This window comes from Panthera pardus, unplaced genomic scaffold, assembly GCF_024362965.1.
Source record: "Panthera pardus isolate Hobbes unplaced genomic scaffold, ASM2436296v1 HiC_scaffold_11, whole genome shotgun sequence".
Lineage (NCBI taxonomy): Eukaryota > Metazoa > Chordata > Mammalia > Carnivora > Felidae > Panthera > Panthera pardus.
The window spans coordinates 23,389,469-23,403,633 of NW_026526666.1; the positions used below are offsets into that span (position 1 = coordinate 23,389,469).

The 14,165-nt window shown below is 36.4% G+C and overlaps 1 protein-coding gene across 1 annotated transcript in view; it reads right to left on the minus strand.

Annotated features, from left to right (window-relative positions):
- Positions 1 to 14,165, minus strand: part of LOC128775927 (translation initiation factor IF-2-like) — a 497,738-nt gene that overhangs the window by 419,147 nt on the left and 64,426 nt on the right. The window contains exon 3 of the mRNA XM_053899155.1: positions 10,651 to 10,743. Within this exon, the coding sequence (XP_053755130.1) occupies positions 10,651 to 10,743 (93 nt within the window). The remainder of the gene's footprint in view (positions 1 to 10,650; positions 10,744 to 14,165) is intronic.

A 14,165-nucleotide genomic window follows, 5' to 3' on the forward strand; every position in this document is an offset into this window, starting at 1 on the left:
TGCTTTATGCAATCACAAACAAAACTTGGCTAGTTTTTGTAACCTGGTAACTCCAAATGAACCTAATTGGACAAAGTCCCCACTCTTTGAAAACTCCTTTTATTTGAGTGTATCTCCTTTTGATGTTTTTAACTAAAATAGCCTTGCCTCGCTGAGAAATTAAAAAAAAAAAACTGTCCAACCACTTCAAATTTTCAAGTCCCTACAGGACTCACATCTTCTCTCTAGTGTCCACCTTTGAAGTTTCTTGGTCCAAAGCTCCATTCCTTTACTTAGTTCCCAGACAAAATTATTGGAGCCACCTTTATCTTTTCCAGATTTTTAGGGAAAATATTTGTCCTCTTAAGCTTTTTCCAATTACTAAATAGATTTTTTTGACCTGAGATTTAAGTTAGGTGTCCCTTTTTCCAAAATAGCTAAGGTTATGTGTGTCTTTCCCTATTTTTGAATTTCAAAAATCTAACTGGCTATCTGAAATTGATTCATCATTTCCCTCTAAGGACTTGCTTCTGTTTGTTTTACTGTTTGTGTTTTGTGTGTGTGTGTTTGTGTTTTTAAGAATACCTATGTCAAGCGTGTTGGCTACAATTTGAGTCATTTTCTTCAGGCAATATTGTTCCCACTGCTTGTGGATTAATAGACAGGGTTGCTTCCTCATGCCCCTGTAGACCCGACAATCAGTGAGCTAAGCTGGTCAATGAGCCCTGATGAAGTGTGATCAGTAAATTCTCTTATCACCATGGTAACTGGTATACTCCTTAGACAGTGCCCTATCTTGGTACCTTGGGGAGAGAGCTTGATGACACATCACTATGATCTCCCTCTACATTAACCTTGTTTGATTCACAGTCTTTGGGGACACTGACCAATTACAAATCCATAAAACTATACACATCTACAGTTCTGCATCTTATCTGCAGTGATATCATAGGAAAACTTACCATATATTTCATTGAAGTCATGTAGGTGATGTACAAATTTATTATTTTAATAATCCTTTACAAAAAGAAAGGAAGTGGTTTAGCTGAATTGTTCTTTAAAACCTCAAGCTGGGTCTTAGTGTTCTTTCTTTTCCTAAGGGCTCACAGAACATTGGTTTAATTTATATCAGAGTTTTCAGTTTCTGGTTTAATCTTGACATAAGACAGGCTTTCCTTGATTTGATTTAAAGCTTCTCTTTCTCTATTTTCCCTGAAATAATCAATATAGTTAGCCCATTTTCCAATTTTGTATAGAAGCTGGTTTTCCATGTCAGTTTCCATGTCAGTGGATATCTTTGTATGATATGACCCAATTAAATCTCTACTAGTCTCTGTTATTAGAATTCTCCATTCCAAGCTTTTATAATCACAATAATTTGCAAAATAATTTAATAGTTCAGGTGAGGTTATTTGCTGATTTATAGGGGGAGGGCACTAATTGGCTTTTAATTAACTAATACAATAAGGTTCTATCCTCTAATCCATTGTTTCTCAAATGATTAGTAGCCTCCCAAAACCATATCTGTTTCTGAGGCAGTGATTTTATCCAGACTCTTTCTTAAAGGCCTATCTCTACTGGATGCTAAACACCCCACAGGTCTTGGGAGTTCACGTTTTGCATGCACGATAATGTACGAAGTGATATACCTAGCCAAGACTAATGGCTTATCTACTATAAACCATAGATGGGCACTGGCAGGTTTTCAGCTTTCCACTCAACATTTTCACAATTTAAGGCAGACTCTAAGCAGTACTTGAATGCACTTTTTGCAGTTTACTTTATCATTATGCAGTGCCATGTGATTTCATGTCACAGACAACAAAGTGAATAATGGACTTTTTGCATTATTATTGGCCACAAGCATAACTCAAATGTTCTGGGACTTCACCTGCTCATGGTGGGTGCCAAATGGGTTGGTTCACAATCCCAAATTTTGCCACCATCAGTTATTTCTATGGGTCTGGGATAATTCATGAATGCTAAGGGCATCAGTTCTCTTGATGTTCCTTATCTATGGCCACTCTTGCCCTAAAAAGTCACCTTGCCATTGATGGAGTCTCTGCTATTCTCTGTGAGAAACGACTTTTCTGCAATATTTTTACCACGTTTTGTCCAATGCTTTTGGTTTTCTTTTTTAAAAAGCCTGCAATATTCTAATGGTACTAAACAACACTGAGTTATCTTCATTCCTCATTCCAATTGTGCCAACCAATACCTCACATTTAACTGACAGCCAAAAGCTCTGCTCCACATCCTGGGTCCAAAAGGGAAAAAACCACTCTGTCTTGTGCATCTCTCTAGATTCTGACCCCCCCAAAGCTTCTACAGTTAGAAGCTTTTAAACATTTTTATCAACCCCATGCATATCGATGCACCTCAGTGGCTGATAACAGCCCAGAGGATCATTTAGACACAATGCCTTCTCAGGCCATCCTGCTTAAAAGAATGCAAAGTACTCTTTAACAAAAAAGAACACTGGAGGAGATGGCAAAAGAGACATCAGTCTACCTCTTCTTCCTTTTTTTTTTTTTTTTCTTCCTAGCCAGGAGGAAGCAGCTTCCTTCCAAAAATAGTTAAGGGATAGTGATGCTTGTGTCTGCTCTGAAGATAAGGGTCACAGCTGGAACCATTAGACAGACATCCCCTATGACTGAATCACTGTTTAGTGCAGGTCTGTTTCTTTACTCCTAATGAATCCTAGCTTTAGAATTGCAGGAATTTATCCAACAGAAGAAAGGACTGCACTCATGTGTTATTTGCCCATGAGTGAATCACCTTCAATAGAGTCTAAATTCCATAATTTTGCATGATGGATGCTTCAGTGTTTTGTGAGTGGGCTCTGAAAATCAGGTTCCAATTTGGAAACACTGGTAAGGACTCTACAAATGACTATTTTGTTACTAACCACACATTTGTATACTTTAAAGCAATCTCAATTACAAGGGATGACATATGTAGGATAAAGTGATAACTGGCAAAATGACAAACACGAAGGCTTAAATCACTCAGGATTACATTAGATACCTGAAATAGTGAATTTTCTAGAACAGGGTTGTAGATATTTCTAGGAAATATACCTTAGTAAAGGAGGGTAATTTTCTCACCATCAAAGCATCTGTCGCACAGATGCCCTTGTTTTCAGAATAGAGGATCAACAATCATATATCTTAGAATGCTTTGAGACCAGTTTTCTTCAAGGCAGATTCCTTTGTTCTCTGATCACTATTTAAATAAGGGACAGACAAGCCAGATGGCAACCAGACAGGTGTCATGGAAACAATAAGAAGAGGAAGACATTCTACTGAACCTGAGATTGAGTCCCATGCACTCCAGCCCTTTCAGGGTGCATTAAAAAAAAAAGACAAAAAGACTAGGTAAGCCCAAATATGTATATCTTCAGGTCACATCTCAGCGCTGCTGCTTGCCTACTGGGTGCTGCCCCGCATCACAGTCAGTGGCCCTGTGTGAAGCTCCATCCTCCTTGTTTGCAACCTCTAAATTAAATTCATTCATAGTTGCTTTTTCTGAGCCAGAGACACTCCCTACAAGATAAATTACATTCACTCATTCACACCTGTTAGGCAGAATTCCATTACATTCTATTTTTGTATGACTGTTTTGGGTAAAAATGGTAATTAAATAAAACTATTTATAGTTAATCTGTAATTCAGGGTCATTTACTCTTTTTAATCTCAAATATGAACTCCTTCACTATATGCCAATGCAAAAGTTTTAGTCATTGATAAATTCAAATGTCTAGATTTACCTTGTCCAGAAAATGAAAATACTACAGATAAAGCAGTTTGCTGGTAAGTATGGGTTACAGCTGCTAAATTGAAACTTCAGCAGCCCTTTACGATAGTAATAGAAAGTCAAATATTTTTTAAAAGCTGAAAAGGGTGAGGACTGTGTTAATGTACTTCCTAATTTGCACATTTCACAGATTTTAACTAGTTATTATAGCTATTGCATGTTTAAATAAATACAGAGAAGGGATGTACTCCAGGAATACAGTTATTTGATTTCACAAATAACATAAGACTCGGATACTGTTTTTCTATCTCAAAGTTAAGCCTCTTAGAAAACAGTTAAGAATAATGAAATGGTTCAGATGGCAGGATGAATTTTCAAGAAATAAGTGAATCTACCATAAATATTCATAATCATGTTAGGTTCACTTTTTAAACAATTTCCAAGATGTTAGCTTGCTACAGTGTAACTGCTGGTCAAATCAGTGGCATAAAGGTTAGGTTATGTTTCCTTCATTAATGATTTGGCTCAATGCACACAGCAGTATAATGTATTTTATGAGTGAGGGAAATGATATTGGTTTGAGAGGTCTCATGTAACAGTCATATCCTGTCCAAATATAATTTTGAAAACAATCAGAGCCATTATGGCTCATACAGAAAGAAAGATAAAGACAGATAGCTGTATATGGGTTTTTAATAAGTAATTCACCCTGGGTCTTGAAACATCAGATTGCCAAGTAATGTTATTAATGTATAAGCATGTTGGTAAAATCATGTATTCTTTCCATTGGTTGGCTTGAGATATGTTTCCAATGCAAATATTGTGTAAATGTATTGAATCCAAGTTATGCAAATCAAGAAAGTAATTCATCTTTCAAGAATTTTACTTGATTATTTCACATGCCAAGGAGCATTTTTCTGGCAACAGTCTACTGACTATTTATATCTAACATTTTCCACTAGTGAAGTTATGCATCTTTTGCTGAATATTGGATATTAATTGTTTAACATACTGATCACCTCTCAGTCTTTGAGGTATCTTGTGAAACTTCTTTATTTGCAACTTCTTTATACGAAAATGTGTGGTAAGATACTATTGGTATCACTGAATTGGTTTTTTGCAGGGAGGAGTGTGTGTGCTCACAAATGAGAACCTAAAGCAAAGACAAAAATAAAATGTCTTATATCCAGAAGGTATGACCATCAATCATGTTGATGGAGCAGATTTCAGAGACACTCTTTCCATCTGGCCTGCTCTCCTCTCCTCATGCTCCCTAAGACACAGGTGGTCTCGTACATACAGCATTTCCTCATCTTCACACCAATGTTTCAATTTGGAAACTTAACATGGGCATTCTCATATGTAGCATGTACTCAATATCTACTCTGAGAATAACCTTCAAACACAGAACTACATAGATAAATTACCTACATTATTTGTGCACATGTTAATCTTCCTCATGAAATTGCAAGCACCTCTGAGGACCTTTCTGTGTCACAGGCATCTCTGATACTTTATTTCTACCCTGCCTTGGCTAAAAATGATCTTTTGTACGTAGCTAGTAATCATAATGCAGTGACATTTATTGAGTACTTATTATGTGCCAGATATTGTTCTGAGGACTTTACATTATCATTTCACCTACAACCACTTTCAGTATCATTATTATCCCCATTCTACAGATGAAGATACTGAGGCACTAAAGTTACAGTCCTACAGTTAGTAAATGACAGAGCCAAGGTCTGAAAGCTTAAGTCTAGCCCCTTCACTCTTTGTCAGTAAACCTGAATGCTCTCACTACATTCTAAATATTATTTAAGTATATAATAGTAATAGTAATAGTAATAGTAATAGTAATAGTAATAGCTAAATCTTTTAACCCGGGACTTTCCTGAGACATCTTTCTAATAATTTATATAGTTGTTAAGAGTTCTGCTCAGATGTAAGATGGCCTTGATTCAAATCCCAGATCCACTTCTCACTAAAACCATGACCTTGGCTAGTGCTAGTACATTCCCATTCTGTAGATGAAAAATCAGAGAGTTAAGTAACCATGGACTAATCAAAATCAAAGGCTTACATTACATTACAACATCTTCCAACCATGATTACTCAACCTAACCCTGAATCTTTCTCCTGATGAGGGGCTCTTAAGGTCTGGAAGCAGCATATGCCATCTTTGGGAAGCAGGAACTTTTGGAAGGTTCCTGCTTTAATGAGCAGAAGCCTCTTACCTATTTGCTTCTTCTCATTAATTTTAGTTCTACGCTACTAGGTAATGACCAAGTTTTATGTGTTGGGAATGAAAATCCCAGAACCCTCCAGCTTCTTCACTAAATTCCATACCTTTGTTAAAAACATTGCAAAATTAACATAATTTGTTTTCCACTTCATGATCCTTTAGGTATGTAATCATGGCCTCTATGGATGCTTATCTTTGCCAGGATAAACATCCCTCTTTCTTCAACCACACTTATTTGGGAGTTTGACTCTCCCACTGTATTCTAGATTCTGTAATTATTTTATATTTAATTTACTAATCCTCAAATGTCTTATTCTGTTTTTCTGGCCTTGAAGCTCTCCAACCTGAATACTCTCTGCCTCTGGCTCCTGGCCACTATGCCACTATGTTTAGACACATGTATCATCTGATTCTCTCATGTGTTCTGTTCCTGATTAGAGTCTAAACTAAAAAAAATGATTTTTACATGGGAAAAAAGTAGAGACTCTGATATTACTTGCGTAGTTTCATGGCTCCTAAACCCTGGTGGCAGATAATTAAAAGTTTTACAGTTTAACCATTTAGTTCATATACATAAATACATATGGTGTGTATGTAAATATATATGTGCACAAAGACATATAGTTGAAAGATATGATGACAGGATCCAAAACTGGCCTTATATTCCACAATATTTTTCATATATGCTTGTCAAATTGAAGAATCTTTAGGTAGTTGTACTAACCACTGTCCACCTCAGTTAACTGAATTTTTTTCCTATGCTTAAAACAACCTTTTTTTCCTCTCTTTTGCTGGTTTCATCCATTCTCTCTGTTTACCAACAATCAGGACATCATTTCTGTGCTCTCGTTTAGTCAGTTTCTCTTTAATTAATCTGAAGATTTCCTTCCCTATAGTTTTCCCCATGATTAATTTCAGCTTACTTCACATACTCGCCATGAGTCAGTTGTGCTACCTGAAATCCATCATTATAAATTCTTTTTTTTAATTTCGAAGACTTCTCATTTTTCAAAAGTACTTTACTAAAAGAATATTTTTTAGAGAAAGGAAACTCCTTAAAAATCATACCAGATGTGTATGAGGTCATAAGATAAGGTACTATAACAGCTTACAAGAAGGGAAAGACCTATAATGGCCTGATTCACACCTCTGCCTATGGTTCTATTATCATCATGAAACAAATAAAAAAACAACGAAAAAAAAAAACCATCTAAATGGTAATATATCCCACCTGCATATGCAATGAATTCTGCTAAAATTACAACAGAATGGAGTTAACAAAAGATCTATATATCTTGACTCCTTACAAAGGAACATAGTTACTACAATTCTGGGAGAAATCCATGGATCCCAAGGATGGAACCAGAATTATGTCTCAGTGTCTTGGCAAAATGTGGGATTTACTTGGGACTGAGAAGCATAAGCAGGAGGAGAAACATTTTTAAAAAAATCAGTAAAATGTAGTTTTCCATTTCGGAAATGAATGAGCACATAATTTGTATATTTTACATGTGCATATTTAAGACTAGGTTTTAAATTTCCAACCATTCACTGTGCAACAGTGAGATAGAGAATATGACAGACATGCTAAAGTCTAAAGAAACCCCAAAGCTGAGGCTGTAAATGCATGCATAGATTTCATGTACTAGGTACTGTTGCTTTTTTGGGTTTTGTCTCATTTTGTTTTTTGTTTGTTTTTACAGTGCTCTCAATAGTGCATTACATGGTCCAAGAGAGGAGAAAATATCCACCCCAATATGTTATTTGTACTAGTAAAATACTCTCTTGAAATTTCAAATATGATCACATCACACAAAGAATTTCTAGCTTTGAAAGCTTGGTAGGGAGGGATGGGGGGAAGAAAAAGAAAAGAAAAAGTCATAAAAAATCTTTTTGTTCAGTTATTGAAAATAATTAACACAGAAAACTAGCATGCATAAACCTCACCTATGTGTTTGTTTATTCACTCACTCATTCAGTCAACAGTGAACTCGTGATTGCCTACATTGTGCCAAGCACTACACACACATATCCACATTACAAAAAGCAAACACTTCCAAAGTGGTACAGTCTTTTTCTTTCTTTGTAGTATAGTTCCAAGGTTACCTCCTCTGGAAAGCCTAACTCTTTCAAGCACCGACAGTTCAAGTTTCTTTAGCAGCCATGGGTCTCTGTCTCTATTTTTACTACCAAGAGTACTTCCCACCACATGCTGAGATTTACCATGACTCTATGCACTTAACAGGCCTTTAATAAATGGTTACTCACTTTTGAGCTGTTAGGCATTCCATCATATCACATATTATCACACCACCACCAACAACAATAAACTATTTTACCCAGTAACTGGAATTCTGTGGAGAAAGTTCTAAGGAAATATTGACATAAAATATCAAGACCAGCATTTGTGCTGATTTTTTTCCCCATGATTGACCCCTTAGAGAAAACATACACATTTTTGCTTGTGTGCCCCACAGATGCCTTATTTCCTAAATTATTATACCTCTTCTGATAGAGACATGGGTTCCAAAGGAGACGGGCTCTCACAGGAATGGAGGATGAAGAGACACATGGAGTTTCAATGGCACATAGATGCAAAGAAATGATAAACAGCGTTGGAAAAAAGAGAATCACAAACACCTAACTTACGTCTCTTCTAGAAGCATTAAATTCATTATGCAAGTGTGAATAACAGCATATATGACCTGAAAAGAGTTGGCAGAACTGCAAGGGTGCCCACAGTAGTCTCATCCTACTTGCATGTCCAGGGTGCCCATAAAATGCAGATGCCCAGGGTGAAGCTGATCCTGTAGAGCCAGTCAACCATGGCGGACTCTGTAGTCATGAATTTACAAAACTCTTTGCACTTCACTGGCTTAATTTTTTCGTAAAATCTAACCTCCCATTACAGAACATCACAATTTTCTCCCATTCTTTAATTTTCTGGATCTGTCCTTATGTTACAAGTACATTTATATTACCGTAACAACAGACTTACAAAGCAAAAATTGACTTAGTTTCTTAATACTCTCTAACAAAAAAATAGTTTCTTTCAAGTGGCATAAGAAATTTTAGAATTTTTAAAAGGGATTATAAATGCCTGCATTACTGATACTTAATATAACAATAATGTTAAACATGAGCATAAAGGCAGAAAGTACAATGTAGATTCTGCCACTGGAGCTCCAAAATATCATTGGTAATTACTCATTCCACAGACTAAGTGAAACTCTTATATTCATAACTGTTTAGAGAGAAAATCTAGCATGGAATCTATGGACTTAGGCACGGTACATTATGAAACACCATAAAAACAGTTCCTCGTATTCAGCTGTTCCCTTCTTGTATCATTCCTTGCTTATTTTCCCCCAAAACCAATAAATTTCTTCCCCATATCGCTGAAAAATCTCTGTTCTCTTTGTCTCTGTGTCTCTCTCTTTTACACTCACACACACAGATGTGAGTGTGAATATTACACATACACAGACGTTTATGAGAGTTTGACATCTTGTCCTATGAACAAATGAAGTTCTGTTTCTTGCTTGGTTCACTATACAGGAGAGCAAAAAGCAGTTATTACTTCTAACTTTAGATATATAATACCCATGGGAACTGCACAGTAGTACAAAGAGTGGTGTCATATTTGAAACAGTGAATGGTATTCATGGTAACTCACCTGCCTAGACTACAAAGTATGGAAACCTGGAATTTGAAGGTACCATTAATATTATCAAAGCCAAACTTCTCATTTAAAGATAGGAAAGCTGAAGCGCACAAAGATCATACAGTATGACTAAGGTGATAATATTTCATTATACATTGTAGAGATGTGAATTTTGCCAGATTCCTTTAGCATAGGATTAATGACATGCCCTTGAGTCACCTCTTATGGATGTCTAACCCAAAAGTTACTATTTTTTTGGATTCTCAGTATTATTAGAGTTATTCTTTAGAGTAGGTTAGTATATCTTCCAAACTGTGGTTGCTACAGGTGTCACCAGGGTCTCAAGCTCAGGAGAAAAAAAAAAAAAAAAAAAAAAAAACTGCCCTAAAGCAGGCAGACGCTACAGGACCATGGACAGTGGGACAGTCACCCAGTTGCTACAGCTGCTGCTGCTGGGGCACCTTTTCTCTCTGACCCCACCCCTGCCCCTGTCAACATGGTTCTCCAGGCTGAACAAATACTTAGCAGTTTGCAGCCCATTAGTATTGCCATACATGGCATCTCAATGGCCCCAGGAGAGACAAGACCAACCATCAAATGTAAGTTAACTTCAAAGACATTCTGAAAAGCAAGATTTTTAATCATTTGGATATTTGTATACTATCTTACTTCAAGCTCCATAATATTTTACATGCTAGCCTAAAGAAAGAAAGATTGGCTGCATTTCCAGAAGAATGTAATGGTAGCACCAATGTGTGTGTGTGTGTGTGTGTGTGTGTGTGTGTGTGTGTATACATACATGTATATAATTTTTAATTGAGACCTCTGCTGTCCACAAATGGAATTCCTAATTGAAATAATTAAATAATTCCTTTATATTCACTTTACAAGGTGTTTGCAAAGGAGCATTTCAGAGCAAGTGGCATTGAAGACTTAATTGCAAGACAAAAAATATTAAAATCAATTTGTTTAAACTACATAATACAGACCAGATTTAGAAAAAACCTACCCCATTCTTTCATGAGCACATGGGAAACTACTTCAGTCTGCCAGCTGGTCTTGGTGGTGGTGGTGAAGACTACATTCATGACAGAGCTTGAACCTTGCAAGAAATAAGAGATTTCAGTAATCTCATGCAACATCCACAAATCTTGTGCAAAATTCAGCAATGAAATACAGGCTAGTAGCTATGCATTTTTATATTTTAAAAACAATACTTTATATATTTAAGTAACAAATACAATACCAGATACAAATAATCCTCTAAACAGCTTCAATCATAGTAGGATTGTTCTTTCAGTCACTATGTCCCTTATCTCTGCATATATGGATGTGTCAGGAAAAATAAAGTCACTGGACATAAGCTTTCTAAACAGAAAAAAAAATGTTACTTTCTCATAATTCTATGCTATATGAATATTGTTATAATAAAGGCTTCTTTTGGTTAACTTAACAAGATAAACTATTTTAGTCTTAATAATACTGGGTGTGTGTTCATTCCTGCTGAATTTTTTTTTTTTTTTTAAACACAGTGACTCTCTTCATTGTGGAATAAAAGATCAATACATGTGCTTTTTATTAATTAACTACTTGGACATTTGGCAGCCCATTTACTGCAGTTAAAAAAAAAAGAGGGGCTTAGGAGGTTGAGGATTTACTGCAGGCTTTGGGGTATAGCACTAAGTGCGGGAGCCTATCCTAATTCTTCTACCCCACTCTGGTTTAACCTCTTTAGCATTACCCAGTCTACCATAAATTACAACAAGCTGGAGCTATAGCCTATCCTCCAAAGCGACAATGTCTCTGAAAGCATTCTCTAGCTCCACATCAGTTTGAGAATTCCAAGACATCTGTGAGAGGATAAGCCAGTTTTAGGACCAGCTTCAGTTATAACTCACTTTGGAATCTCCCTTCTCTACAGGAAAACCTTAATCTAATGATTGTTCTCTAGCCTAAGGAAACATCATTTTTTCAGAAGCACAGGGATAGTTTCTAATATTTCTGAGAGTTTGGTCTCAGCCTGAAGTCTCAGGGAGTAAGTCAGGAATAGCTTGATTTAAGTAAATGTGGGGCCTTTTCATTCAGGCAGACCACATGCCACAGGTAAACTATGGCAACTTGGTGTCATCTTTACACTTTCCTATTCTGTACATGAGAACTGATGAACTATTTCATATCCTATGAGTTTTCTTCAAGCCAGAATGAGTGAGTGAGACTTGAGTGAGTGAGAGGCTAGAGAAGGAGAAAAAGTTCATGCTTCCTAAACAGGACACATCATCTTCTTCCTTTTTTGCTCAGTTGGGATGATAGTGATAGCTTCTGTCTGATTCTCCTTGTCTTGTATAAATATTCCTTTGTCTTACAGAATTATCCCTAATTTTTCTATTTGATGATAATAGCCATCCAGTGTGCCAGCAGTACAGCTTTGAAACCATTTTGTTGATGAGAAAACTGAGTACAAGCGAGGCTCAATGAATGAGCCAAGCTTGGTCAACTGCTAAAATATATCAGAGTCAGAACTTGAACTCAACGTAAGAGAGATTTGCACTGTGTAATTTACATATCATCTGTTATGTATTCTGAAACTCCTGGGACTGTGCTCAATGACAGAGTCTCATAACTTTAATTATATGATTTTTTAAAATTCTTTTTAAAGTTTATTTATTGAGAGAGAGAGAGAGAGAGAGAGAGGGGGGGGGAGGGGCAGAGAGAGACGAAAAGAAAAAGAATCCCAAGCAGAACCCACCCAAGACTGCTCGCAGCCTAACTTGAGGCGCGGACCCGCAAACCCTGAGATCATGACCTGAGCAGAAATCAAGAGTTAGATGCTTAACTGACTAGGCCACCAGGTGCTCCTAATTATATGAATATTTTTAAAGGGAAAAATACTGAGTAAACGCTCATAGTATGCACTAGTGTAACAATAAAAAATGTAATTTCGTGCTGAGACCTCCCAAACCTGCTAGCATGTGAATTACACAGCAGTAAACACAAGATTTATTTGGGGATAGCTGGCATATAGTGTTAGTGAGAACAAATATGTAGGTTTGATTTCTCACTTGGGCCAGTTGATGCAATTCAGGCAAAAGATGTACTCTACACCTGCATGGCAATCCAAGTCAGTCAGTTTAAAGATATAGGAGCACAAAGGAATTTAGGTGAGAGAATATTGTTAGCTCCATGAAGAAGACACAAGTCAGCCACTCTACAGACCAACTTCCAATTGTCAATATCCTCTTTCGTTTCCTCTAGAAGTTTACTGATTACTTTGGTATGCACGTATTGGAATAATATTATCATATGGATTTAAGCACTTGAATATATCTACTTCTTGGATTTCCAGTTCCATGACTGATGTTGATACCACAAAATTCACACCACATCTTTTTTCAATAAATGAGTATCACAGTCCCAAAGATGAAATGAATCATGGCTTATAGCTTGTCTCCATTATCACGTTTTGCATATTTCTTGAAAATCCACAGTTAAGTCTGACAATGTTATAGATAAAAATCTCTCTAATCATGCAAAATTAATGCTGGGAAGTTTGGGAAGAAAAAACTGTCACTAGTTCTTGACCTAATGTTAATCTTAGTTTCTCAAATAAATTGTGATAATTCACTTGTTTCTTCACACCCTTCAGTTAGCTCATTCATATTTTTGCTCTGAGCCATGCTTACTCATATAGCTCTTGCAAACAATTCCATACTGGGATTTCAAAGAAGGCCAGAGGTAATGGGGAAGACTGAGGCCACATTTTCACATTTGATGTTATCAACCAGAAAGGTCAGGAAAATCCAGTTCTGGACACTGGGATGACAGCCTTCTATAACTTTCCAGATTTGTGACTCATTTCCGGTCCTTCTGCAGGGAACCTCTTCTTAAATCTAGTGATTCTTATACTGTTACTTATGTAATTCTTCCTGCTGTTGGATATCAAGGAATCTCAAATCTTTTCAACACCTACCTCGTAGGAACATACAGGCTTCCTGCTATCTAGAATTAGAAAACGATTTCTAAGATTCTGAGCATCTTCTGAATATGTCACTGTGCTTTGTGGAAATCTGTGCTCAGCTTAACTGTACCTGCAGGAAAATCTCCCTGTGTAACAGATATCCTTGACACCATAATCAGATGTCTAAATCCTTTATGCTTTGGGAATGACTGAGCTATCCAGAGAAAAACTCAGATGCTGTCTTTACAAGGATCACCCTGGACTAAACAACTAGTAGATCAAGTGGAACCAAAGAAAGAGAACCAAAGAGTTGTTGTTATTATTTTTTTAAATGCCTACCACATTGTTCAGCATTCTCAGAGAAATCTGTGCAGCCTTTTATTATCTAAACTTGGCTAATACTAATTTATGACTATATCATTTAGCTCCATTTTTGACATATAGGATTCATATGAAAGTGTATTCTGAGTAAAGAACACTTGCCTTCCCAAAAATAAAAAAAAAAAAAGGAAGATTGCTTTTAGTTACTAAATAAATTTGCTTATTCACAACAGCCATCGCGTCTCTTA